This window comes from Phascolarctos cinereus, unplaced genomic scaffold (assembly GCF_003287225.1).
Source record: "Phascolarctos cinereus isolate Bilbo 61053 unplaced genomic scaffold, phaCin_HiC Scaffold_2;HRSCAF=192, whole genome shotgun sequence".
In the NCBI taxonomy this organism is placed as follows: Eukaryota; Metazoa; Chordata; class Mammalia; order Diprotodontia; family Phascolarctidae; genus Phascolarctos; species Phascolarctos cinereus.
This window is the reverse complement of record NW_027555625.1, coordinates 339,331,591-339,358,529: the sequence shown is the minus strand read 5'-3', so window position 1 is coordinate 339,358,529 and position 26,939 is coordinate 339,331,591. Positions and strand designations below refer to the sequence as shown.

General features: G+C 39.0%; 2 protein-coding genes and 1 pseudogene across 2 annotated transcripts in view; 1 reads left to right on the top strand and 2 right to left on the bottom strand.

The window, feature by feature from the left end:
* The window catches only part of DMAC2L (distal membrane arm assembly component 2 like), a 79,582-nt gene extending 68,926 nt beyond the window's left edge, over positions 1-10,656 (bottom strand). The window contains exon 1 of the mRNA XM_078150347.1: positions 10,568-10,656. The gene's annotated coding sequence lies outside the window, so the exon portion shown is untranslated. The remainder of the gene's footprint in view (positions 1-10,567) is intronic.
* The window catches only part of LOC110211663 (transcription factor E2F6 pseudogene), a 29,618-nt pseudogene extending 18,829 nt beyond the window's left edge, over positions 1-10,789 (bottom strand).
* Positions 10,790-10,798: 9 nt separating this feature from the next.
* SOS2 (SOS Ras/Rho guanine nucleotide exchange factor 2) overlaps positions 10,799-26,939 on the top strand; it is a 117,356-nt gene continuing 101,215 nt past the window's right edge. The window contains exon 1 of the mRNA XM_020991309.2: positions 10,799-11,623. Coding sequence (XP_020846968.1) covers positions 11,537-11,623 — 87 coding nt within the window. The 5' untranslated portion in view covers positions 10,799-11,536. The remainder of the gene's footprint in view (positions 11,624-26,939) is intronic.

Below are 26,939 nucleotides of genomic sequence, written 5' to 3'. Positions count from 1 at the left end.
ATTTGGAATTTCACCAAAAAGAAAAAAAATGACCAACTGTCCATACTTTTTGATACAGAGATCCCACCGCTAAGCATATACCCCAAGAAGGTCAAATACAGAAAGAAATATACCCCATATACAAAAATATCCACAGCAGCATGTTTAGTGGTAGCAAAGAAAAGGAAACAAAATCAATACCTATCAATTGGAGAATGGCTAAACAAATTGTGGTACATGAATGTAGTGAATTGTTAATACATACAAGTGTAACACTCCCTCCCAGCAACTTCCCTAACTCCTGCTCATTTTAGATGGCCAGGTCCTCATAATCAATCTATTGCTAAGACCTATCTTTTCTGTGTTCATATGTGCCCCTGTCTCCCTTGATACTGTCACCACCCTGGATGAAGCCATTGTGGGGATATGTTTGCATACTTGATAAAGGGTTTTGTTTTTCTTTCATTTTAGGGGGAAGGGAGTTAAGAGGACTAGGGCTAGAGTAACCAAAATGGGAAGGGAAAAAAGTAAGAAAAGAATGTCACTGAGGTATTTTTAAAATGGACAAAAGAAAAGGAAAGTCATTAGAAAGCACAGACAAGAAGGACAGCTTTGAAAATACCATATTGAGTTTATTATAAATGTAAAAAAATCAAGACATTGGCAACAGAGATTCACAACTCATGTATTTTTATTGTAATTTTTAATCTCTTATTTCATTTTTCTAGGTTAATCTGTCAGCAAATATTTATTAAGCACCCCCTAGGTGCCAGGCACTGTAGTAAGTAGTAGGGATACGAAAAGAAACAAAAGTTAGTCCCTGCTCTCAAGGAGTTCATCATATTTTGGGGGAGACAATATAAAAACAACTATGCACAAACAAGTTACATATAGGATAAATTGTAGATAATCAACAGAGGGAAGACACTAGAATTAAGCAGGATCAGGAAAGGCTTCCAGTAGAAGGCAGAATTTTAGCTGGGACAGTCCAGGATCAAATCAAACACTAGTGATGATGGGAAGGTACATTCTGTGGTTCCAGAAAGAGAAGAGCCTACAGGGCAGTAGGTAAGGAGGAGAGGTAAAAGAATGAAAAGGGGAGGAAAGGAAGGAAGTCTTACTTTAGATGTCTTAGAAATTCTATTGATGAATGTTCCCATGGGTGAAGGCAAATGTAGAAGAAAAAAAAAGGTCAACAAGAAAAGGTATAATAGATTGGGGGTAGGGAGAGGTACATTATTATTGGGCAGTGTCCTCTCTGACGTCTGCAATAACTGGCATTGCTCTGAAGCACAACAGAAAAGAGGAAACCATTGAGTTAGCCCTACAATGCCTTGACAGAAAGCACCTAGAGGGAAGACGCTAGAATGGATACCTTAGAAGCTTCGATTGCAATGAAGAATACAGAAATCATGATTATAGGGGCCAAGGGTCTAGACCAGTGGTGGGGAAACCACATGTGGTCTTGAGGCCACAGTTTCCCACCCCGGGGTAAGCAGAAATAGAAGATGGATAATAAACAGAGTAAAAGAAATCCTTTTTTGAAGAGGGTATAAAAAATGAAATAAAAAAACCCCTAACGAACAGGATTAGCTGAAGGGGAGGAGAGAAAGGGGGAATCTACCTGACTAATTGAGAAGAAAAAAGGAGAGAGGAAATAATAAACAAAATTGTAAAGGAAATGAGAAGAGGGTGGATCAGGGGTAAGGGAAAGAGAGGCAATGGAAACAGAGTCACCTTAAAAAAAAGATTAAAGCAACTGAAGAAACACAATACTGCATTTATAGCAGAAAAAATGAAAAATCATAACTTGGAAAAAAACCATTTTAGAGAGAGAAGAAATTATGAAACTAATTCTTATAACTTTAAGTGTGACTAGATTAAACAATCCAATAGAACAAAAAAGTGACAGATTGGATAAGAAAACAAAACCTTACCATCTGTCTCTTATAAGAAATACATTTAAAAAAAAAGACATACACAAAATAATACTGAGGGGATAAGAAAAATTTTACTATGCATCAAGTGAATAAAAAATAATACAATAAAAAAAGATACCCAAAATTGATAAATATATATAAGATCATTGACCAATAAATGGATGGTCAAAGAATTGTTCTCAAAAGAAGAAATGCAAAGCATTAACAACCAGATAAAAAAATGCTCCAAATCACTAATAATAAGAGAAATGAAAATCAAAACAACTTGGAGGTTTCACCTCAAATCCTACAAATTGGCAAAAATGACAAAAAATGGCAAGTCAATGTTAGAGGGGTTGGGAAGATAGGTATATTAATACATTGTTGGTGGAAGTGGGAAATGATAGAACCATTTTGGGAAGCAATTTGGAATTATGCAAATAAAGTGACTAAAATATTCATACTTTTTGAACCAGAGACTATTTATTATTGGGCTTATATTCCAAGGAAGCCATCAATGAAGAAAATAGTCCCCAAATTAAAAAATATTTATAGGTATACTTTTTGTGATAGTTGAGAATTAGAAACACAGTTGATGTGTGGAATGGATAAACTAACTCTGCTACATAAATTTAATGAAATACTACTGCATTGAAAAAAATGATGTGTGTGATGAATAGAGGGAAACATAGAAAGATTTACATAAACCAATTCACAGTGAGGTAAACAGAACCATGAAAACAATATACATAGTAACTAAAACAATGTAAATGAAAAGAATAATGATACACCAAAAAAAATCAAAAGTAAACATAACAAAATGTGAGTGAAAAGTATGAGTAAACACTCCCAACCTACTCCTTGGTGGAGGTGGGAAGTCCACAGGTGTTATATACATTGCACATTTTTTTGGACTTTCTCGATGTATTAATCAGGTATGCTGATTTTTTTCTCTCTCTCTAAAAAAACCCCCAAACAACCCATTATTTGTTATAAGGGAGGGCTTTCAGGGAGGGAGAAGGGGAGGGATACATGGTGATGTAAGAAATAGACTCTATGAATAAAAAAATATTTTTTGAAAAAGGACAATAAGTTTGCCTCCCCTAAACCCCAAAAATACCTCCAAATCCTGGTTGGGAAATTAAAAAAAAATCATTACGGTGAGTTATTTTTCCAGGCCAGGTCAGCATAAGGAGACTGATAGAGAGGCCTTTAGGCAATAAGGATAGAGTCTGGACAGGAGAGTACCATATGGAACCTTTCAGTGAAGTGAGAGGCTTTGTACTAGGGTAAGAAGAGGTCTTAGATCAGTATAGAGGTGCTCAAACTTGTGTGGGGTGCAGGAAAAGATGTCAACTGGCAGCTCTGCTTTTCCCTACCCAGTTCTGAGTCACAGATCCAGGGTAGAATGAGGAGGGGACTTGCATCTACAGGTGGCATATGCAGGTGGAGAGCAATCATAGGCCCTAGGCCGTATACTGAGCAAAAAGAAAATTCAGAAGCAAGTAGCAACGGTGTAGCTCTGACCCCAGGAGTAGTGAGGTCTAAGTTTCAGCTTCTGGCCCAGTCTGAAGGCTTCAGATGAATAAAGAGGGCAGGAAACCTAGACCAAAGGGATGTCTACATTTCTGTCACTGTGAACATTCTAGCTGGCTGATTGTGGCCCAATCTAGCAGCAGTCTACTGAAACTCCAAACAGGGCAAGCTCACAGGCCTGTTGCTCAGACCCCAAACCTGTGAAACTTGCAAAGCTCAGACCAGGGTAGGTAACAATCAGACTTTGCTCTAGATCAGATTACTTTGCCAGGGTCACTTTGAGAGCACTGAAAGCTTGTTGGTATCCAGGTTAAGCTGTCTCTCAGTTCCTGGAATAACACAACACTCAAATATTCCAAGAAAACAGCAGAAAGACCAGCCTAGACATTCCCTCCAGAAGTCTACAGAGCCCAGCCCAAACAGAAAGTTGGAAGTCAGGAAGTAGACTGGAAGAATGAACAAACACAAAAAGAATTCCACCATAAAAGTAAGTCTCAAAGAAAAATACAATTTGGAAAGGGAACAGGCATTAAATAGCTCTAACTATGTGCTAAGCATTGTGTTAAACATTTTACAAATAGTGTTTCATTTAATGCCCATGACAACCCTGTGAAGTAGGTGCTGGTATTATATCCCCATTTTACAGTTGAGGAAACTGAGTCAAACAGAGTTTGATTTGCCCAACGTCACATGGCTAATAAGCATCTGAGGCCAGATTTGAACTTGGGTCTTCCTGACTCCAGGCCCAGTGCTCTATACACTGTGCCATTTAGCAGTGCAAATACACCTGCTCCTCTCACCATTTTCTTCATGTTGGTGTAGTTGTCTTCTTTGATTATGTGAGATGTGAGATAGTATCTTCTGCTGATTTCTTCTCCCTTTCTTCAATAATGTATTCCTTTTTCTCTTCCATTTCTTCTTTCTCTTAAGATCATTAAAAACATTATTATAATATAATCACTTCCAGTTCCTCTGTCTTATTTACATCTCTCTGGGACTCTTGATGACATTAGGGTTATCAGGACATACTTCCCCCCCACCCCCAGTAGAACATAAATACTTCATCCTGTATAATCCCTTAAACACGCTCAAATGTACTTAACTTTTTACATTTCTCTTGTGTCTTCACTACAAAGTTTTCTACTCAGTTTTTGTGTTTTTGTAGGAAATGCTGAAAAGCTCTTTATTTTGCTAAAGGTTCATTTTTTTTTCCCTCTGTAGGATCATACTCAATTTTGGCTTGTAAATTATTCTTGGTTGTAAGCCTTTATCTTTTGCATTTTGAAATACCTCTCCTTTTCCAAGCTATCTTCTCCTTTAAAGATGTAGCTGCCATGTTTTGTGTGATTCTGATATTTGTGTGATTCCTTGATATTTGAACTTTTTCTATCTGTTTATGGTATTTTTTTCTTTACTTAGAAGCTCTCACTTTTGATTATGATGTTTTTGGAGTTTTTAATCTGGGGCTTTTTTTATTTTTTATTTTACTTTATTTTTTTTTTTTGCCTTTTTCAAAAATTAATTTGTTTTCAACACTCACTTCCACAAGATTTTAAGTTCCAAATTTTCTCCCCATCTCTCCCTTCCTCCCACCCCAAGATGGCATGCATTCTGAATATCCCTTCCCCCAATCTGTCTCCCCTTCTATCACCCTCCCCCACCTTTTCTTGTCCTCTTCCCCTTCTATTTTCCAGTAGGGCGGGACAGATTTATATACTCTATTGCCTGTATATCTTATTTCCCAGTTGCATGTAAAAACAATTTTGTTTTTGGTTGGGCAACGGGGGTTAAGTGACTTGCCCAAGGTCACACAGCTAGCAAGTGTTATGTGTCTGAGACTGGATTTGAACTCAGGTCCTCCTGAATCCACAGCCAGTGCTCTATCCACTTTGTCACCTAGCTGCCCCCTAAAAACAATTTTTAACATTCAGTTTTAAAACTCTGAGTTCCAAATTCTCTCCTTTCCTCCCTCCCCAACTACCCTCATTGAGAAGATGAGCAATTCAACATAGTTATACATCTGTAGTCATGTAAAACACTTCCATGATAGTCATGCTGTGAAAGACTAACTATATTTCCCTCCGTGCTATCTCCCTTCTCTGTTTATTCTAGTCTCTCTTTTGACCCTGTCCTTCCTCAAAAGTGTTTACTTCTGATTACCTCTTCCCCCGATCTGCCCTCCCTTCTATCCTCCTCTTCTCTCTTATCCACTTCTCCCCTATTTTCCTGTAGGGTAAAATAGATTTCCAAACCCAATTGAGTGATATATTATTCTCTCCTTAAGTGAAATCTGATTGAGAGTAAGATTCACTAATTCCTTCTTGCCTCCCCCCTTTTCCCCTCCACTATAAAAGCTTTTTCTTCCCTCTTTTATGTGAGATAATTTACCCCATTCTACCCCTCCCTTCCTCCTTCTCCCAGTACAATCCTCTCTTACCCCTTAATTTTATTTTTTAGATATCATCCATTCACATTCAACTCACCCTTATATTCCCTCCAACTACCCTAATACTTAGAAAGGCTTATGAGTTACAAGTGTCATCTTTCCATGCAGGAATGTAAACAGTTCACCTTCAATAAGCCCCTTATGATTTCTCTTTCCTGTTTACCTTTTCGTGCTTCTCTCAAGGCTTGTATTTGAAAGCCAAATTTTCTATTCAGCTTTGGCTTTTTCATCAAGAATGTTTGAAAGGCCTCTTTATTTCACTGAACGTCCACTTTTCCCCCAGAAGGATTATACTTAGTTTTGCTGGGTAGGTGATTCATGGTTTTAATCCTAGCTCCTCTGACCTCTGAAATATCATATTCCAAGCCCTCTGATCCCATAATGTAGAAGCTGCTAATTCTTGTGTTATCTTGATTGTGTTTCCACTATACTTGAATTGTTTATTTCTGGCTGCTTGTAATATTTTCTTCTTGACCTGGGAACTCTGGAATTTGGCTATAATATTCCTGGGAGTTTTCCTTTTGGAATCTCTTTCAGGAGGTGATGAGTGGATTTTTTCAATTTCTATTTTACCCTCTTGTTCTTTTTTTTCTTTTTCTTTTTTGGGCTAGGCAACGGGGTTAAGTGACTTGCCCTGGGTTACATGGCTAGTAAGTGTTATGTGTCTGAGGCCAAATTTGAACTCAGGTCCTCCTGAATCCAGGGCCAGTGCTCTATCCACTGAACCACCTAGCCACCCCCATACCCTCTTGTTCTAGAATATCAGGACAGTTTTCCTTGATAATTTCTTGAAAGATGATGTCTACGCTCTTTTTTTGATCATGACTTTCAGGTAGTCCAATAATTTTTAAATGATCTCTGTTGGATCTTTTTTCCAGGTCAGTTGTTTTTTCCAATGAGATATTTCACACTGTCTTCAATTTTTTTTCATTCTTTTGGTTTTGTTTTATAAATTCTTGATTTCTCATAAAGTCATTAGCTTCCATTTGCTTCATTCTAATTGTTAAGGAATTATTTTCTTTTTTTTTAATCTTTATTTATTCATTTATTTAAAAAAATTTTTTTTCATATGCTTTTGAGTTGAAAATTTTTTCTCCCTTTTTCTCCCCCCCCCAAGACGGCACACAATCTGACATAGGCTTTACATTTACATACCCATTAAACATATTTTCACATTAGTGAAGTTGTAAGTAAAAATTAAAACCAATAGGAGGAACCATCAGAAAGATGAAACAAAATTCAACTTAAGGTAAAATTAAGTGAGAGCGATTCGACTTCCATAGTTCTTTCTTTGGATGTGGACAGCATTTTCCATCCTGAGGCCTCTGGAGATGTCTTAGATCCTCATAATGCTGAGAAGGGTTCAGTTTAACATTCTTAGTCATTGCATAACGTGGCTGCTATTGTATACAAAGTCCTCTGGGTTCTGCTCACTTCACTCAGCATCAGACCATATAAGTCTTCCCAGGTTTTTCTGAAGTCAGCCTGTTCATCATTTCTTATGGAACAATAGTATTCCATTACATTCATATACCACAACTTGCTCAGCCATTCCCCAATTGATGGGCAAAGGAATTATTTTTTTCAGTGAGCTTTTGAACCTCCTTTTCCATTTGGCCAATTCTGCTTTTTAAAGCATTCTTCTCCTCACTGGCTTTTTGGACCTCTTTTGCCATTTGGGTTAGTTTATTTTTTAAGGTGTTACTTTCTTCAGTATTTTTTTGGGTCTCCTTTAGCAAGATGTTAACTTGTTTTTCATGATTTTCTTGCATCACTCTCATTTCTCTTCCCCAACTTTTCCTCTACTTCTCTTGCTTGCAGAAGGGAAGGGGAAAAAAAGTGGTTTTGGAGAAAGACAGCCCCATGGGAGAATAAAGTGACTGTTATGCCTTCCTGTTCACCTGCTCTCTATTATTACTGACTAACCTTTCTTCCAATAAAAATCCTCTTTTGAACTAATTAATATAGTCAAGGAAAATGAATCATGACACTGGCCACATCTGAAAATGAATGTTTCATCCTATATCTCTAGTCCATGACCTTTTTGCCAACAGGCATCCTCATTAGCGTCCTGAAGTCATGACTGTAAACTTATTTTTCCCTACCTACTTCACAATATTATTGTGAGAATCAAATGAGAAAATGGATGTAAAACATTTTATAAAATATAAAACATTAAATAAATATAAGCCCAAGTGTCCAGTGAAGTGCCTGTCATGTAGGAGGAACTTTATCAATGCTTGTTGAATGAATAAAATAGCATTGTTTTCTGCAGAGTGCACATGATGGTCTGCTCAGGTCTTTATCAGGCCAGCTAGACTGAAAGGATTAACATGGTAAGAGCCGAGGATGACAGTGAAAGATCAAAAAAGAATGATTTCACTGTGCTTCACCAAAAAGCAAAAAAAAAAAAAAGGATAGCACAATACAAAACTAAAGTGATATAGTCAGGAAACTTTATTCCCAACGTTAGCATTGTACCTATGTGAAACTACATTTACAACTGGTTTCCAAGGAAAGTGGCAAGATCTTTCCCCTCAATTTATGTGAGAACACGATTCTTATATAAATTTTTAAAAAATAAAAGGGACAGTACTTTTGTATAAAATTAGACATGGCTTTTTGGATGTAGACATGACTGAGTAACAATTTCCTCTCCTTTCCTCTCAACAACAAATAAGTAACCACTATCACTTGTAGTGTCTCTTCCTGTCTGAGAGGCAGTCTGGGATGGTGGACAGAATATTAGATTTGGGGACAGGTTCAATCCTGATCTCACTTAAAAAAAAAAGTATGAAAAAGCACTTGCTAAGCACACACTATGTGGCAAGCACTGGGTGAGGTACTGGGGATACAAACACAAAAATGAGACAATCCTGCTCTCAAGAACCTTAACATTTTAATAGGGGAAGACAACACATATTGGTGAGTAGTAGCCAGGGAAGGAAGTTTTTGTCTGGGGAGTTATAGGAATGGTGTGTAGAGTCATAGGCCAGTTAATTGTCCTATCCTTTGAAGAAGCAATAGTAGTACTGATTACTGCTCTCCAAGCAAGAGGTAGAAATGAGGGAAGTAAACCAAGCAGCAGAGGAAAGGGCAAGATGTATGAGGTAAATGGACAACAGTGGATTAGGGGAGTTTGTACTAAATCACCAATCAGGATAGCTCAACCCCAGAGTAGAGTGCCAAAGCTTAGGTAGATGAACTACAGGAGTGGGGTTGATGTGGGAGTGCGGGGTGCATGATTTCCACTGGCTGTTGTTCCAAATCAGACCTTCACAAATTGACAGTAGGTAGGGACCTGAGATAGATTAGACTACAGACAGACTGACAATGGTTGGTTGCCTCGGGTCAGGTGACAAATGCGATTGTGTGCAGTGGCAGCCCTACATTTTTTGTGGGCTGCTAAAGGACTGTAAGTGGCCTTGCGGGCTCTGTATTGTGCAGTCCTGCTTCAAATGGAGAGAAGAGAACATCAGCCAGGTAGATGGCAAGACATTTAGAGTAGGGTATAGTTTGTTTAGGCCTAGGAAGTTGAACTCAGCTTGGGTAGCTAGCTGCTTTCTGACTTTCTTGGCTTTGGTTTCTATTTATTGATAACCATTTTTATCTTACTTCAAAGTTCAAAGATTATTCTTTTTCGTTTTCTCTTGATGCCTGCATTTTTATTTCAAAGTTACAAGTCAGTTCTAGTGCTTTCATCAAGAATTCTTGAAAGTCCTCTATTTCATTAAAGATTCATTTTTCCCCCTTCTTGGCTTATGTTCAGTTTTGCAGGATAAATTATCCTTGGTTATAAACCTTTATCTTTTACCTTTCGGCATATCAAATTCCAATATTTTTCCCCCCATTTATAGTAGCTGTAGCATAGTCTTATGAAATCTTCCCTGAGGTTCCTTCTTGTTCAAACTCTTTCTTTTTGGCTAATCTCAGTAATTTTTCTTGGATGGGCTATAAAATTTCTGGCAGTTTTTAGTTAGGGGTTTCTTCCAGGAGGTTATAGGTGGATTCTTGCTATTATTCATTTTGCCTTCTGGTTCTAATAGATTTAGGCAGTTTTCTTTATCATTTCTTGAAATATAGCATCTAAGATTTTTTTTTTTGAGGGTGCAGTAGGCATGGTTTTCAGGGAATCCAATAATTCTTATACTATCTTAACCTGTTTTCCAGGTCAGTTTTTTTTTGAAGCAAGTACCTTACATTTCCTAGCTCATTTTTCTATGTTTTCAATCTTTTGATTTTGTCCTAATATTTTTTGCTGTCTTGCAGAGTAATTTAATTCTGAATGCTCTATTCTATTTTTTCGTAAGTCTATTATTTGGATAAAGTTTTCTATATTCTTTTCTAAGCTATTATTCTATGTTTTTCTTCTAAATTTCATTTTTTATTTCTCATTGTATAGATAAGGAGTAATAAAGGTTCCCAGGTAAAGCACCTCCTCTACTTAGGAAGCCTCCAAGATTGGTTTAGGTTGGCTCATATTCTTCCCCTGAAGGTAAGTCTTCTGCCTTTGGGATTCCCAAAATAAAATTAGCCCTTCCGACCTCCGAAACTGGAGGGTTGGTCTGGGCAGGGGCACAAAAAAGGCCATGAGTAAGAACTGGCCCAAAAAGTCAACCTAAACTTTCCTTCTCCAAAGGGGAGGTGGGATAATGCGTGTGTTTATTTAACAGGGCGAAAACTCTACCTTGCTCAGCAGGAGGAAGCCCGTTAGGATTTTTGCATCGGTCTCCGGGGTCTCGCAGTAGAATTCCGACACACTCACAAGCCCATGGGCGCGCGCCGCCGCGACCCGTGGTCCCGGGCAGCGCGCGCGCGCGCATACCCGCCTGCCGGCTCGCCCCAGCTTCTGCCGAGGCTCCAGCCTCGCGTCTTTGCCACCGCCTCTTCCTTCCTCGTTAGTGCGCATGCTTAGTGCCCGGCCTCGCCGGGGTGAGGGGGAATAATGAGAACCTGGGCAAGGGGAAGGGGGAGCCTAGGATTTGGAGGAAGAGAAGCTCGTCATCGCTGTCGGAGCGCTCTGCGGGCCGGTCTCCTGGGGAGCTGAAGGGGTCGCCCGCGGGGAGGGGGAGGAAAAGGGAGCGTCCCGTCCTGGTGTCGAAGGAAGCCTACGCATCCCGGCCCCGCTCCGCGTCCTCCGTGCCCTCCTCTACACGGAGATGGCTCCGGGGCTGAGCCGGACCGGACTGTGGGGCGCGGAGCGATGAGGACGACCCGGGGACCCTCGGCTCTGCCGCTTTACGTCCACAGCCGCGATCGGAGCGGGTAGTGGGGGGCTGGCGGGTGGGATGCGGGGCTGGGGCGAGGCCAGCGGCACCACCGCCGGGCAGCTAACCCAAACAAAGGAGGAAGTGCCAGCGGAGGCCCGGGCCGCGGCCCACACCGGAGGAGGAGGAGGCGGCTGAGGAGAAGGGAGGAGGAGGAGGAGGGGGAGGACCCCTCCGCCGCCGGGCCGGCTCGGGCTCGGCTCGGGACGCGGAGCCCCCGGCCCGGGGCCCCCCGCGCCTGCGGGGAGCAGCGGCCTCTCCCAGCCCGGGCCGCCCGCGAGCTGTCAGGGAGGGAGCCGCCCGGACTCGGGAGTGGGGCGGCCGCCACCGCTGTCCCGGCCCTGCCCTCGCTCCCCCACCCCCGATGCGGAGGAGCCGCCGCTGGGGCCATGCAGCCGCCGCAGCAGCCCTACGACTTCTTCAGCGAAGAGAACCACCCGAAATGGCGGGGACTCTTCGTCCCGGCCCTGCGGAAGGTCAGTGAAGGAGGGGGGCTGGTGGTGGCTCTGTCACCTTGCGGGCCGGACTCGGCGGCGCGTTCCTGGAATCCACGTTGCGGCCCCGGGGACAGCGCGCGCGGGCTCATCTGGTGGCCCCGAGGCAGGTGCCCCTACCCGGGCTCCTCCAGAGCGAGGGGGCGCAGGGGTGGCCGACCACCGGGGGAAGAGGGACGCCGGACTGGATTTCTCTCCCCTCTTGGAGGTGTCTGTTCTCTAAGTATCCGTGCTGCTTTCCCCGCCCCATCTCTCCTCCAGAATGGTAACAAGTTTCTTAGCTTTCCCCTTTCTAACCCAGAGCAAAACTCAACTTGGCCCGTGGCGTCCAAAGGAGCCTTTTGTGAATTTGGTTTCTTTATTCTGCAAAGTTTATTTATTTTTTAAATTTAGGATTCTAAAATTGTCTCTCTTACTCCCCCCAACATCCCCAGTAGATTTTCTTTCTGGTTACTTCTGTTGTCCAATTTGTTATTCAAAGAATGCCTTGACGGTTTTTAGAAAATTTCTAAAGCAACACATTTATGGGCAAAATGATAACTTTTAATAATGAAGGTTTTTGAAACTCTTTCCCAGGCTATTTGCTTCCCGAGAATATCCAATTATTCTGTGGACCAATATTATTATTGTAATAGCATGTATGTGTTTCACAGGTTCGTAGTGTCAGTGACTCGGGTAAAATTCTCGTTATCCACTTCTCAAAGTAAATTTAGAATGGCCCTTCCCTGCTTTTTTCCTATAGTCGTTCCACTTTTTGTAAGGGAAATCTATTGTGTTCATAACAGATTTCTCTTACAAAATGTGTTCACTGACTATTAGATGTGAGTATAACTGAATCATTCTGGGGGGAAGATGAACATAAGCAGCCTTTGAACCCTACATAACATTATCCCTGTGAGTAATGTCAGGCTATATTTGTGTTTCTAGGTAGGCTTCAATACTGAGAATTCCTCATTAATACTTAAGAGCCCTCTACATCTTGCAGAATAACTTAGATCAATTCAAGACCTAAGATAAATTGAGATATAAGTTGACCTATAAATTGAGATAGGATAATAAACTGTAGGGTAAGCTTATATGAAATTTTTATGAGTAATTGTCTTGAAATTAAATATTAAAGCAGTTCTTGTACAAAAATATTATGAAACACTTGAATTACATACACTATTACTTGCTAAGTTCATAGTTTCCGATTTTCAGTGATCTTAATTCCAGTTTAGATAGATTCCTAGATCAGATTCTGGTCTCATCTCCCTGATAATTCTTGACCTTTCCCTGAACCACTCCATTCAGTGTGGGGATCTCAGTGCTTTATTCTCCCTCCCCTTTTCTCACCCCCCTTTCTTCTCCCTCCCCTCTCTTCTCTTCTCCTTTTCCCCCTTCCCTTTTTTCTCTTCTCTTCTCCCCTCTTCTCTTATTTCTACTTCCCTCTCTCCTCTCCTCTCCTCTTCTCTCTCTCTCTTCTCCCTTTCCTCTCTCCTCTTCCCCTCCCTCCTCTCCTTCTTTCCCCTCCCTCTCCTTTCCTCCCTCTCTCTTCTTTCTCCCTTACCCTTTCCCTCTTTACCCCTTATCCATTTACCCTCTTACCTAGCACCTAAGATGCCAGCAGGTTGGGGATTTCTCAGAGGGCTGTCACAGTTCTGGGGGTAACTCTAGGTAGGTGGTTGTTCCTTCTATTAACGTTATAGGAAAAACTGGCCATAACTCAGAAGTCTGAGATTATTAATGCCTCTTCTCTTCTTCAGTAAACTTTCAAGGTTCACAAATGGGTGTAACTTTTATGTTGTTGAAATGATTGGGTTTCTCCATGGAGGGGCAGGATTAATTTCTCGAAGGGTACAGTCTCAGCTAAATGGGTTGATTTGTTGGATTGCTTTGCTGCTGGTCCTTTGCTACACTGGGCTCTTCCTCTGTTGTGCTAGGCTTATTCCTACTCTTTGATGGCATTAGTAGTACTTCCAACTGCGGGTCCAGCTGATGCCCTCAGTTAGTGTGAGGTGTGATCTTTTAATAAGGACAGAGACCTTTAGTTTAGGATTCCCAGAAGTCTATGCAGTTCCACTTCTTTGGCTGGTCTCTGAGGTTCTTTCTTCTCCACCTTTGGCAACAGGTAGCAGAGTATTTTTACTTTTCTTCACCTTCTGGACAATAGGTGACAGTGCAGAGGATCATCTTCTTTCCTCTTATCTACCTCTTGACCAGTATCTTCTCCCCTTTTGTCCACCTTTTAGGTAGTAGGTGCATTTGGGAAAGTATGTTTACCTTTCTCCTCTATGTCCTGTGGATAGTAGGTGGTAGTGCAGAAAAGTTTCTTTTTTCAATTTCTCCATTTGTGATTTTGCACAGCTCTGATATTTCCTTTCTAAACCCAGTTCAGAAATCCATAGCATCTCTTTCATACAACTCTGAAATGTATTCTTTTACCTTGTTACTTTGCCTTATTGTGAAATGTATCTTCATCGATAGTTCAGTCTTGAGAAACACCACTCCAACATAAGTAGCCAAATTCACATCTGTGCTGGCTGAACCCACATCAAGCAAAGTACATTTGTCCAGTAAGCATAAAACAGTTTTATGTTTCAGAATTTTCCACATATATTAAAATGAGCAACTAAAGCACAAAACACTTAATCTTACTCCCCCCACTACCACCAATTGTCCCTTAGTTCTTCCCTGTGTAATATGCAAAAGAGTAACTGAAGCACAGACCTTTAAGGTGAGCCTTGCCTTAGGTAAATCCTTTGTGCTTTCTCTGTTTTAGTCTAGTTAACAAGTATTTATTGTCTGTTGTGTATCTGGTACTATACTAAGTGTTTTTGCTTTGCCTTGTCTTTTTCTTTTCAACGTCAAAATTATCAAAGTCTGAAAGGAGCATCTCTTTATTCTTGTAAGGCTTTAATCCTTCTTGAGGATAAATACCTTCCTGATGATGCTGCTTAGTTTCATTCACACAGATTATGGTTCTAGTTAGGGATCTAAAAGAAGCAGCTTGCCAAAGTGCTACAAGCTCTTAAGGTAAATTGAAGTTCCATGGGTAGCATTCTGGGAGGGGAGAAAGGTACAGAATTTTAAGGGCAACTCTTTTTTGCTTGGATAGCCTATGGAGAGTGGGGTTTTTACCACACTGAGAACCACCTGTAGGTATGGTTTTTTTTTGAGTATGGTCAAATAGTGTGATACAGAAACATTTCTATGTTTGCCTAGGGTCTCCTGGCCCCCTTTTCTCCCTGTTGCACCTGCCAGTGATGCACAGCTTTGCACATTTTTCCAGGTTTTGTTTTTGCTGCGCTTCCCTCATAATCCACCTTCCTCCTGAAACTTCCCCATGTAATCTCTAGAGCAGATAATTATGACTTTCTTATATCATTAATCTAAACCATACAGATTTCTAAAATATCTTTGTCAACAAATGTTTCACAGAATTAAAAAAGTTAATTTCTGCTTCTGAATGCTTATATTTAAATACAGATATAGATCCTTCAGCATAGTTTGTTCAGTTGGATTGTATTCATGTTGTGCAAATCCTTTAAAATTGTTAATTGAAAATTCATTTTTAAGGGGTTTTACTGGCACTATGAGGATTTATATGTGAAATGGAAACTCACCATCTTCAGCAGTTTATAATGATGATTTTAGTTAGTTTTAAGGCTCATATTTCAAAAGATCTGATTTAATCAGTCTGTTTATTGCTTTCACTGATGCAAATTGAAACTCTTAGTAAATGATTTTATTAGTTACAGTATCAAAATAATTTGTTACCTCGTGGCCAGCTCTCTGAGTTTAGCTAGTCTGAGCTTTTATTCAAGCCTTGCCAGCTTACTAGAGCCTACCAGAACTTGTGTTTCACTGGTGTAGCCTTTCAGAACCCAGAATCACTTCTACATCATGATAAGGCATAGTAATAATAATAACAAAGCTAGCATTTATATAGCACTTTATAAATATTATCTCATTCGATCTTCGTAACAATCCTTTGAGCTGCTATTATACCCATTTTATAGATGAGGAAACTGAGGCAGACAGTGCTTAAGTGACTTTCCAAGGGTCATACAATTAGTAAATGTCTAAGGGAGGATTTTAATTCAAATCTTCTTGACTCTTCAGTCCATTATACAACCTTTCTGCCTCACAGTAGGGCTTTTGTGAGGGTTTAAAGTTAATACAGATTTGAAAATATGTAATACATAATAGGTTAGAGGAAATTTCTTTTAGAGTAGAAGTTACTGCATTTTTTATGTTTTGAATTTTAGAAGATAAAAACATGAATAGAAATGGTATTTTGCTTCTTCATTTTACCCCTAACAGATTGAATTCTATCTGGAAATTCTTTTATAATTAGACTAGTAGGCTATATAGTTCTAATCCTTTTAACTAGTGAGACCCTGTCTAAAAATAATTGGACATGTACTTGCTTATAATATTAATCACTATAAAAAATGGAATTCTGTGTAAGAATATAGAATCCCAATCTTGAACCTAGAGAGAAGCAGTGAACTATACATTATCCTTTACCTTTGGATCACTTGTTCCCTTGTCCTTTTGCTATTTCATGACTTACGAAATCACATCTCTGGATTACCCCAAACATCTACTTTCTCTGTTCTCATAAGGTGTTGGAGCTAACACACAATTTTCCTGGCCATGTCTACTATTCCAGGGTAGTCCCTTTTTCCTAATTGACTCTCTATCCTTTTCCTCCTGTGAGCTGTTCCAAAACTTTTGTTCTCTTCTCAACCTCCAATACCACCTTTTTCTTTCTCAACAAAAGACCTTGCCTCACGTGAAGTCTGACTTTCTTATCACTCAACTAAAACTGCTTTCTTCAAGCTTATCTGTATTCTCCATTGGATTGCCAGATTCAGTAGTCTTTTCTTACTTTCATCTTTCATGACCTCTTTACAACACTTGACAATGTTAACCACATTGTCCTCATCCTGGATATTCTCTTCTCTATGGGTTTTCTCAGCATTTCTCTCTCCTGGTTCTCCTCTTACCTGTCTGACTTCTCCCCAATTGCCTTTTCTGGATCCTCATCCATATCCTGCTCTTATGTGTAGGTATACCACAGGGCTTTGTCCTGGGATAAATGTTTCTCAATATTCTCTTTCCTTCTGTGACTTTATCAGCTCCAATGGGTTCAGTTCTTATCTCTGTGCATTTAACTTCCAGGTCTACATATTCATTCCTTGTCCCATACTCCAATCCCATATCATTATCTATTGGATGTTTCCAACATAGCATATCCAAAACAGAACTCAACTTTTCCCCCAAATTCTCCTCTGTTACCTAACATTCCTATTACTGTTGAGGATACCATTCTTCTTTTTGTCATCCAGGTTCTTAATCTTTTTTTTTGGTGAGGCAATTGGGGTTAAGTGACTTGCCCATGCTGACACAGCTAGTGTAAAGTATCATGTGTATGAGGCTGGATCTGAACTCAGGTTCTTCTGCCTCCAGGGCTGGTGCTCTATCCACTGCACCACCTGGCTGCCCCTCGGTTCTTAATCTTGAAGTAATCCTCATCTCTTCACTCACCCCCATATGCAATCAGTTGCCAACTCTTTTCACACATTCCTTTCTCTTTACTTATGTGGCAACCACTGTAGTCCAGGTCCTCATCATCTCTTTCTTAAAGTATTGCAATAGTCTCCTGATTGTTCTCCCTGCAAAATCTGCTCCCTCAAGTCCAGGTTCTTTACAGCAGCCAAAAATGATATTACTGAAGCACAGGTCTGACCATGCCATCTTCAAGAATCACCAGTGGCTCCCAGACTTTTGTTTGGCATTCAAAGCCCTTTACAGTCTGGCTCCAGCTTACCTTGCCTGACTAATTGCACATTACTTCCTCCCCTCCCCCCCTTTTTTGGGTGAGGCAATTGGGGTTAAGTGACTTGCCCAGGGTCACACAGCTAGTAAGTGTCAAGTGCCTGGTCTGAGCTGGATTTGAACTTGGGTCCTCCTGCCTCCAGACCTGATGCTCTATCTGCTGCACCATCATAGCTGCCCCACTACTCTTCTTTAATTCTATATTCCAGTTACACTACCTTACTTGCTCTTTCCCATCTACAAAATTCTGTTTTCTTCCTCTAGGCCTTTGTGCAAGCTGTCTGTCTCATAATCTTGCATCAGGAAAGACACTCCTTCCTTATCTGTATCTCAGATTGAGCACCATCTCTAACACTAGGCTTATCCTGATGCATGAAGTTGCTGCTCTCCCCACCAAATTACTTTATATTTATCTTGTGAATACATGGCATGAGGTAGATGCTTAAGAAATGCTTATTGTGTGAGTGATCTAACTTGCATTCCTCCTGAGGGAATTCAGGTAGTGAAATTCCATAAGAGATTGAGAACTGGATCTTAGATTATTTTCTCTAGCCTTCTCATTTTAATGCACAAGGAAACTGAGAGCCAGAGCCAGAGATGAGAAGTGATGCCTGAAGTCATATAGGTAAGAAGTGGCAGAGTCAGGATTTGAATCCATCTCCTTTTGCTCTACAATCCAATATTTTTTCCTCTGTACTAGCTATTTATCAAGTGATGTTGCCCTGTGTAAGGTGAGCCCATGGCAGGGAACCTGAACGTAGTCTTAAGAAAAAAAAAGGTTCTTGAGAATTTAACAAAACAAACAAACAAAACCAAAACCCAGCAGAGAGAAATGGTTATAAAACCAGTTAATAACTATGATTGTAAATCTTAGAAATATGTATTTAAGAATAAGAACCTGGGGGCACAATGTTATCTTAAATTATTTCTTGCTGTACCTGAATTTAGGTCATGTGTACATATATTCAGTAAAATGCAATATTTATTATAGCAGTACATATGTATATATTTTTAATTTGGAAAAAATGGTTTAGCTGATAACCATTATAGACATAAAATGTATTTAATATTTTTGAATTTTGCTTTTTATTATTATTAATTTAACAGACATCAATAAACATGGGTGTTTCCCCATATACAGAACAGAAAAAGAGTACTGCATCTTTATTGTATAGCTTGTTTTTTAAAAATATTTTTTAAATTTAAGATGTTCTAACACTGTTTTGCTTTTCTGTTTCCCTTTCTGAACTTCTTTCTGCTCTCTTGTATATATTTTTTAAGTGATTCACTTTTTTGTCTTGTATCACTGTCACTGCTCCCCTTGAACTCTGTACTCCCAACAACTCTCCCTCTCTCCACTCAAAACAAAATATTTCTCTCTTGTAACAAGCATAGTTAAAACAAATCTACATATTGGCCATGTCTGGAAATATAGATCTCATTCTGTATTTTGCCTTTCTGTAAAGAGGTAGGAAATATGATTCATCATATTCATCACCTGGAGTTGTACTGGGTCATTTCATTGATCATACTTTTTAAGTCTTTCACAATTGTTTTCCTTTACACTGTCATAGTAAAACTTGTTTCCTTTGTTCTCGCTTCACCTCAGTTTGTACAAATCCTCATAAATTTTTCCAAATGTGTCCCTTTTGTCATTACATAGGGCATTATGACATTGATTTCATTAAATTTTAAATAATTCATTGCGCTACTGAGAAATGGTAGACTCAGTTTCTAAAACAACTTTTTTCAATTTGTGGTTGAGTTTTTTGTTTGTTTGTGTTTAAGCAATACCTGGCCTAATGTATCTCATTTTGGAAACGAAGATGCTAAAACATAGAGAACAATGACATTATAACTATCATTCATGAATAATTAACTTTACTATTAATTTTGTATCATTCTTTAAGAGCCAGAAATGAAAACTTCCTGGCCTCTGCATGTGCTACTTTGTAACTATTCTATTTTCTGGGCAATAAAACAAACCAAATCGTAGGACCTGTGTGTGAATATGTATCTTTGAAACTATGATTCAGTGCCTTATGTCACTGTGTACCTTTGCCACTTATGGGTAAACCATAATCACTTTAGTATTTGAAAATCATGCCTCTAAACATAATGTAGAGTATTTTAATCAATGTGCATGTTTTTCTGTAAGATTGTTGTGCTATAAGGAGCTCTTGATAAACATAGCTAGCTGGAAAAGAGAAAATTTAGGAGCTTATGGTCGCACTCCTCAAGTATCTTCAAGGTTGTCATGTGATGAATTAAACTTGTTCTTTTTAGACTGAAAGGATGGAACTAGGTAGAAGTAGCAGATTTAGTCTTGAGTATAATAATAATTAAAAATTTTAGCAATGAAATGGGCTGCCTTGGGAGATAATGGATTATTCCACCTTGGAAATCTTCAAGTAAGAGTTGGATCACCACTTGTTGAGAATGTTGTAGAAGGATTTTTTTTTTACGTTATAGGTTGGACTCGACCTCTGAGGTCCTTTCCAATTTTGAAATTCTGTCATCTAAATACATTAAAATTTTTTTAGATTATAAATTTTGACAAACATTTCAGTACAAAAAGAACAGAAAAAGAGGATTGCATATGATTCCAAGAAATTAGGGAGACTTGTATAAACTGATAGTGAAGTGAGCAGAACTAGAAGAATAATTAATACAAAGATGGCAGTGAAATAAACAAAGGAAAGCAACTTTGAAAGACTTCAGAACTTTGATCAATGACTCATGATGAATTGTACCTCCCAACTCTTAACAAATCTGCAGAATGGGAGATGTATTTTCAGACAAAGTCAATGTGTTGATTTATTTTGCTTGACTATACTTATTTGCTAAACGAGAGATCTTCTCAGAGAGAGGGGAAATAAGAGGGATTAATAAATATTGATAAAGAGGCAAAAAAGTTAGGAAATAAAAAAAAGTGTCCAGGAAACATTAAAACAGAAGAGAAGGAAGCTCAAGAAGGGGCACAGATTAGGAGAGCATCTTACAACATTAGAGTGCTGTCTGTGAAGTTATGACTTTTAATTATTAATAGTGAAAATAACTGGGTATCTTTGTGGCCCAGTATATATTGGATTTGGACTCAGAAAAACTTAAGTTCAAATCCTGTCTTAGACACTGCCTGGGAGAACAATGGGCAAGTCACTTAACCTATCTCAGTCAGTCAATAAACATTAAGTACCCATTTGTGCCTCGATTTTCTCATCTGTAAATTAGAGATAATAATAACATCTACATCACAGGATTTTGTGAGGCTCAAATGAAATCATATATATAAAGTGCTTTGCAAACTTTAAAGTGCTATATAAATGTTATAATAATTGTTATTGAATACTGGTACAACCAACTTTTAGTTCAACAAACACTTTCTACTACTTATTGGAATTATTATTTGTTCTGAGGAAAAGTGAATTCTCAAATGATCAAACAAGATGAATGTTAAGTGCTTTGCAAACCTTAAAGTGCTATATGAATGCTATTAATTAATTGTTCTTATTCTTTGCAGAGCCTTTGCCTTTGAAAGCACAAACCGATTTACTTTCGCCAACCTGGAAGAGCTTTAAATATATTCTTCATGGTACATCTGTAATTGTTATTGGAGAACTTGACCAGCTAAGTTTAGAGCAATTCATTTCCAGGTTAATCACAGGATAGAAAAGTTGTGATCTCTCTTTGGAGAGAGTTCTTAGGCTCATAAAATCATAGATCCTTAGAGTATGTAAAACTAGAATAATATTAAATGTGATGCATTTTAAGTGTGTAAGGATAAGTGTACCTCAGTAGTAATGAGACATTTGGAGGTTTTGGAGGCATTTTTATATGGAAAGATGTAGCTCTACCTGGTAGGCTTGACTTCACCTAAGATAAGTAAACCCAGTTAAAATTTGTTGAGGGAGGCGAGTAGTAAAAGGAGGAAGTGCTCACTGCTCAAAATATCTTCTTCACTCAGTATACTAATGATCACATCATTTTAGTTAGCAAGCTACTCATTTAAAACAGCTTGTTAAGTTAACACAATTCACTCAAAATACAGGAATTTGGCATACTTAGAATGGCAGCAACATACCTCTCTCATAAATTTGGGGTGCCCTTTTTCAGAATCAGTGCAAAGAGTGGGCATATAGAGTTCATAAGTGGAGAGGCACAAATATAAGGAGCATCTGTTGCCAAAGAATATTACACCTCTGTTGTTATAGGGCTTCCTCTCGTATCCTCTTGTCTTAGCCATGATGACCTTGTGTGACCCCTCTCTGGGAGCGTCATGTCTTTTGTGTGAGTCACTCAGCTGGGCACTCTGGGTCAATTCCTGGGCTGAGTGTGTGGCTTTAGTACTTGGCTGTGCTGTCTACCACCTTTAATTTGGGGCTTAGATGAAATCTTTGCTAGGTTATTGCTGTGTTCTTTTGGAAAGAACATACCCTGGGACTTCCAGCAATTCCCTACTCTCAGCACTCTAGGCTCTTCTCATACCACCATTTACTTATGCTGTAAGAGTCCATTGCTGATTGGGGGTGGGTGGGTGAAGGGGTGGGAAGAGACTGTTTTCTACAAGCCTAATTTAGTTTAGTTTGTTTTTTTTTTTAAGAAAAAAGAGAGGTATGTTTTCTCATCTCTTCTTTGGGTCCAAGCTTTGTCATTATAAGTAGTCACATCATTTATTTGAATTATTGCAATAGCCTTCAAATTGGCCTGTCTCCATCTGTCCTTTGTCTAATTTGTCTTCTCCACAGCTACCAAAGTGATATTACTAAAGTATATATCTTGACTTGTTACACCCCAGCTTAAGAAACTTCAGAGACTCCCTATTGCTTTTAGGATAACATATAAACCCTTCCTTGTCTAGCAGTTAAAGGCCTTCATATCCTGGTTTTGGCTTATTTTAACAGATTACATTTTGCTTCCCTTCTCACATTCTGCATTCTGTTCAAATTAGTATACTCCCTTTCCATTTCCTGTGTCTATGCTTCTGCTCAGGGTCTATACCAAAGCTGGAAAATATTCCCTCCTTAACTTTGTCTTTTGGAATTATTAGCTTCTTTTAAAACTTAGATGTCATCCACAGGAAGCCTTTCCTGAACCCACCAGTTTCTAGGGCTCACACAATCCTGAAATTACTTTTTATTTACTCTTATTTCATTTTCATATACATTTATCTACATGTATGTTGTTTTCCACTAGAAGAATGTTAATATTTCAAGGACAGGAACTGTTACATTTTCACTTCTCTAAATGTGGGTGCTTATTAAATTCTTATAGAAGTGACTTGACAGAGGGTACTTGCACTGCTCCCAGGATGGTTATCAGTGAGTATTGTCATATCTTCTGACCTTTTCTCCACCTTTATTCTCCTTTACCTTTGTGCTGTTGTCGATGCATCCTTGAAACTCTTCTTCCATAGTTTCTGTGATACTGTGCTGTTATGTTGGATCTCCTCCTACATTTCTTTTGCCAATTCCTTTTCCCACTCTCTGTAACTCGCTGTTGTTCAATTGTTCAAAGCTTAGTCTTTGTTTCTTTTTTCTTTTTTTGGTCTCTTTACTTTTGAGTTCTATTGTTCTAGAATAGAGGTTTCATTGGTTGTCTTTATGCAGAGGACTTGAAGATCAGTGATGTCAAACCCAAATAGAAATGGATCCCTATCATTGCGGATTGATTTAGAAAACTACAAATTAACGTTATTTATGTTGTATTGTATTCTTATTTATTTTGTTAAACATTTCCTGATTACATTTTAATCTGGTTTGGGCTGGAAATTTGAAACTTCTGTTCTAGTTCCATAGCTAATGTTCCATACCTACTGTTGCCTCATAGATATTTTCACTTATATCAGGCTTACTTTTGCCTCTGATTAACTGTATCCAAAACATTTTTATCTGCTTACATTCCCTCTTACCTCTACCCAAACCACTTGCAATAAACCCCCCCCCCAACATTTCTGTTCTATCAGTGTCATATCTTTGAATCACCTGGAGTCCTCTGACTTGTCTTTTTCCCTTAACAAGTCAGTGATGCTGTTGGTCTTTCCTTTGAAATGTGTCTCATATGGGAAGAACTCTTTTTCTGCATTTCCATGTATCCCATGTAGGCCTTTGTTCTGTACCAGGATAGTTGCTCTGTAACCTAAACTCCACTATTATTTTTTTTCAATATTTGTAAGCCTTTTAAAGATTACTGTTTGCTGAAATAAAACTAGCTTAATTTGTAGAAACTAGGATTGTAGATTTAGATCTGGAAAAGGACCATAAAGATTAACTCTGCTTAAATTTATTAATCTATTGTTGTTAAGTTGTTTCAGTCATGTCTGATTCTTTGTGACCCCATTTAGGGTTTTCTTGGCAGAGATACTCAAGTGTTTTGCCATTTCCTTTTTCACCTCATTTTACAGATGAAACTGAGGCAAACAGATGAATCTTCCTGATTCCAGGCCTGACACTCTAGGCCAGGGGTGGGGAACATGCAGCCTCAAGGATTTGTTCTGTGAAATTTGGATTCAGTCAAAGGGCTGCACTTGAGGACCTAGAAGGCCACATGTGGTCTCGAGTCCACAAGTTCCCTACCCCTGTTCTAGCCACTGCACCACCTAGCTGAATTTATGGTCTAGGCAAATTCCCTCATCTTACAGAAGAAGATACTGAGATCCAGCAAGGTTACACAGGCAATGAGTAGCTGATCTGGGATTTTAACCCAGCTCCTCTGATTAACTCTTTCTTTCTCTCCTCTTTAACACACATTTGAATGCTCCAAGGCTTTTCCCAGTCAGTTCCTTCCCAGCTTCATTGTACTGTCCACTGCCCTGACTTAGCTTGGTGGGGAGTGGGAGTTGGGGCTAGATTGTTAAAAAAGCAAGGAGCAGTTCCAAGGCACATAATGTTTGACTCTTCTGTGCCAATAGAAGATGCTGAGTTTATTTACAAAGCTAGGGTTCAACATGAAAAATTGTAGACCTTCAAGAGAATTAAAATGTAAGTAGTAGCCTCCTCTTCAGCAGAAGTTTACAGTCGGAACCCAGAAATGAAAAATCCTCTCCTGACTGTCTTTGTAAACAAGCTCTTTGCTTGTGGCACTGTAGCTTTTGTGGAGAGAGGAAATGCCACATTTTGTTGCCATTTTAAAACCTTTTTAAATATTAAGGATTATTATTGGTGGTCTCCTATTTCCTTATAGGAATAATTGACTTAATTTTTATTTCATGGGTAGAATGTTACACATTTAAACTGAATTGTCAACCTTTGGTTGTGGCAACCAAATAACATGTTTTAAAAGTGCCTTCGAAACCTTAAAGCATGTTATAAAAGTTAGCTACTGTAGACTGTGAACTTCTTGAGAGCAAGAACTGTCATTTGCCTTTCTAAGTTCCTGGCATATAGGAGGAGCTTAATAACTGTTTCTTGGTGGACTGACTGATTTAGCTTTGCCTATTCCTGTTCTTTCTTGGCTTTGTAGACTAATGATGTTTATAGATGAAATCTCTGTCTATACATTCTTTTGCAGGTTATACATAGACTTAATCCTATTTCAGAGAAATGCTTTATAAGGAAAATATTTCAGAGCCTTAACCAGTGGCCTGCCTGTTTTTCATTCTTTAATGCTAAGCATTCATATCAAATTAGGTTCTGATAGAATGAAGTTCCCTGGCCTCTGGCTATTTTTATTTTAAATGAATCTTTCCAGGTGTCTGAGGAAGTATCTAATTAACAGCCTTGCCACACTAGTGTGAAGATCCTTAATTGACAATGGAGATTTTATGGGTAAATATGCTGTTTGCAAAGGCAGTAGTTACTGAATTCTCAGATACATATCTAGTGGAATAAGTTAAATCTGAAGGTATATTTAAGCATTGATTCTAAAACTTATAGTCACAGAATCACAGGATATATTTTTTAGAGTCGTAAGTAAGGGACCTCAGCAACTGTCTAGTCCAATTCATGTCCAGCTTCTCTGACAATCAGATCTCCTAGGAGGGGGAACTTAGATAAGTAGCCCTTTCCACTTATGGATAGCTTTAATTGCCTCTTTGCAACTTCCATTCATTGCTACTGGGGTTGTCCTATGTCATCAAACTGAAAAAGATCTAATCTTTTCCATGGGACAGACAGACATTCATGTGTCCTTTTAAGTCTAATGTGATGATGATGATTATAATAGGATTAAGAGGCCCATTGTAGTCAGTGGAGCAATCAATAAATATGTATTGAGTCTACTTATGAGCCAGGCACTTTGCTAAGGGTTGGGGATACAAAAAGAGTCAAAAAACAGTCCCTTCCCTCAAGGAGCTTCCAATATAATGGGGAGACTAAATGCAAACAAAAATAGACAAAGCTATATACAAGATAAATAGGAAAGCTATTAGGAAATAAGTAGGAAAGCAAACAAAAATAGACAAAGCTATATATAAGATAAATAGAAAATAATTAAAAGAAGGAAGGCATTGGAATTAAGAGGGGTTGGGGAAGACTTCCTATAGAAGATGAGATTTGAGTTGGGACTTAAAAGAAGCCAGTAAGGTCAGTAGTCAGAGCAGGTGTGGGGGACAGCCAGAGAAAATGTAGGAGCTGAGAGATGGAGTGTCTTGTTTGTGGAACAGCCAGGAAGCCAGTGTTACTGGATGAAAGAGGATGTATCAGGGAATAAGGTATAAGAAGACTGGAAAGGTAAGGGGAGATAGGTTATGAAGGGCTTTGAATGACAAATAAGAATATTTTGTATTTGTTCCTGGAGGCAATAGGGAGCCACTAGAGTTTATTGAATAAAGGGGATGGGGTGACATGATTAGACCTGTGTTTTAGAATGTAAGCAGTTTATTCTAGTTTAGTCCCTTAGGATTGTTTACTTATGTTTGCCTTTATCTGTTTCTCTTGACTCCTGTGTTTGCACTTCCAAGTCTGTATGAAGCTACCAGTTGAAACCTATAGTCATTCTTGGCTAGACCCTGTCCCCAGTGTCTTCAGAACTCTGTCTCCATGGGTCAGCCTGGGCTGGAAAAATGACTCACTGTCATTTAAAAAAAAATTTCCTGATTAGGTCTTGGTCTGATGCATTTCCTAGATCTCTGTAGAGGATTTGTCTGGTAGAGCTCAGTCTGCTGTCTTCATAAGCATATTTTCTTGAAACACCATGCTACAGTAACCTTAACTTTTCCTTTTCTTATCCTGTTTCTTTTCAATAAGGTAATGGTTTTCATTCCACCAGGTCTCAGTAATACCTGAGAGATCAGATTTGCCTCCTTGGTTTCAGATGTCTAGCTCTTCTTGCTTGTTGACAACTTTCAGTATTTATGTAAGATTCTTGGGGCCATGAGTTTTACTATTAGTTTCTTTCTTGGATTTTGTTTTCTGTTAAATGAGATGTCTGGATGTCTCAAGAGCTAGGGTTCATTTTAGTTACTCAATGCCAGGTAGCTTTTCTCCTTGTATCTTTTTCAATTTTAAGATCTTTTGATTAGATTTTCAAGATTCCC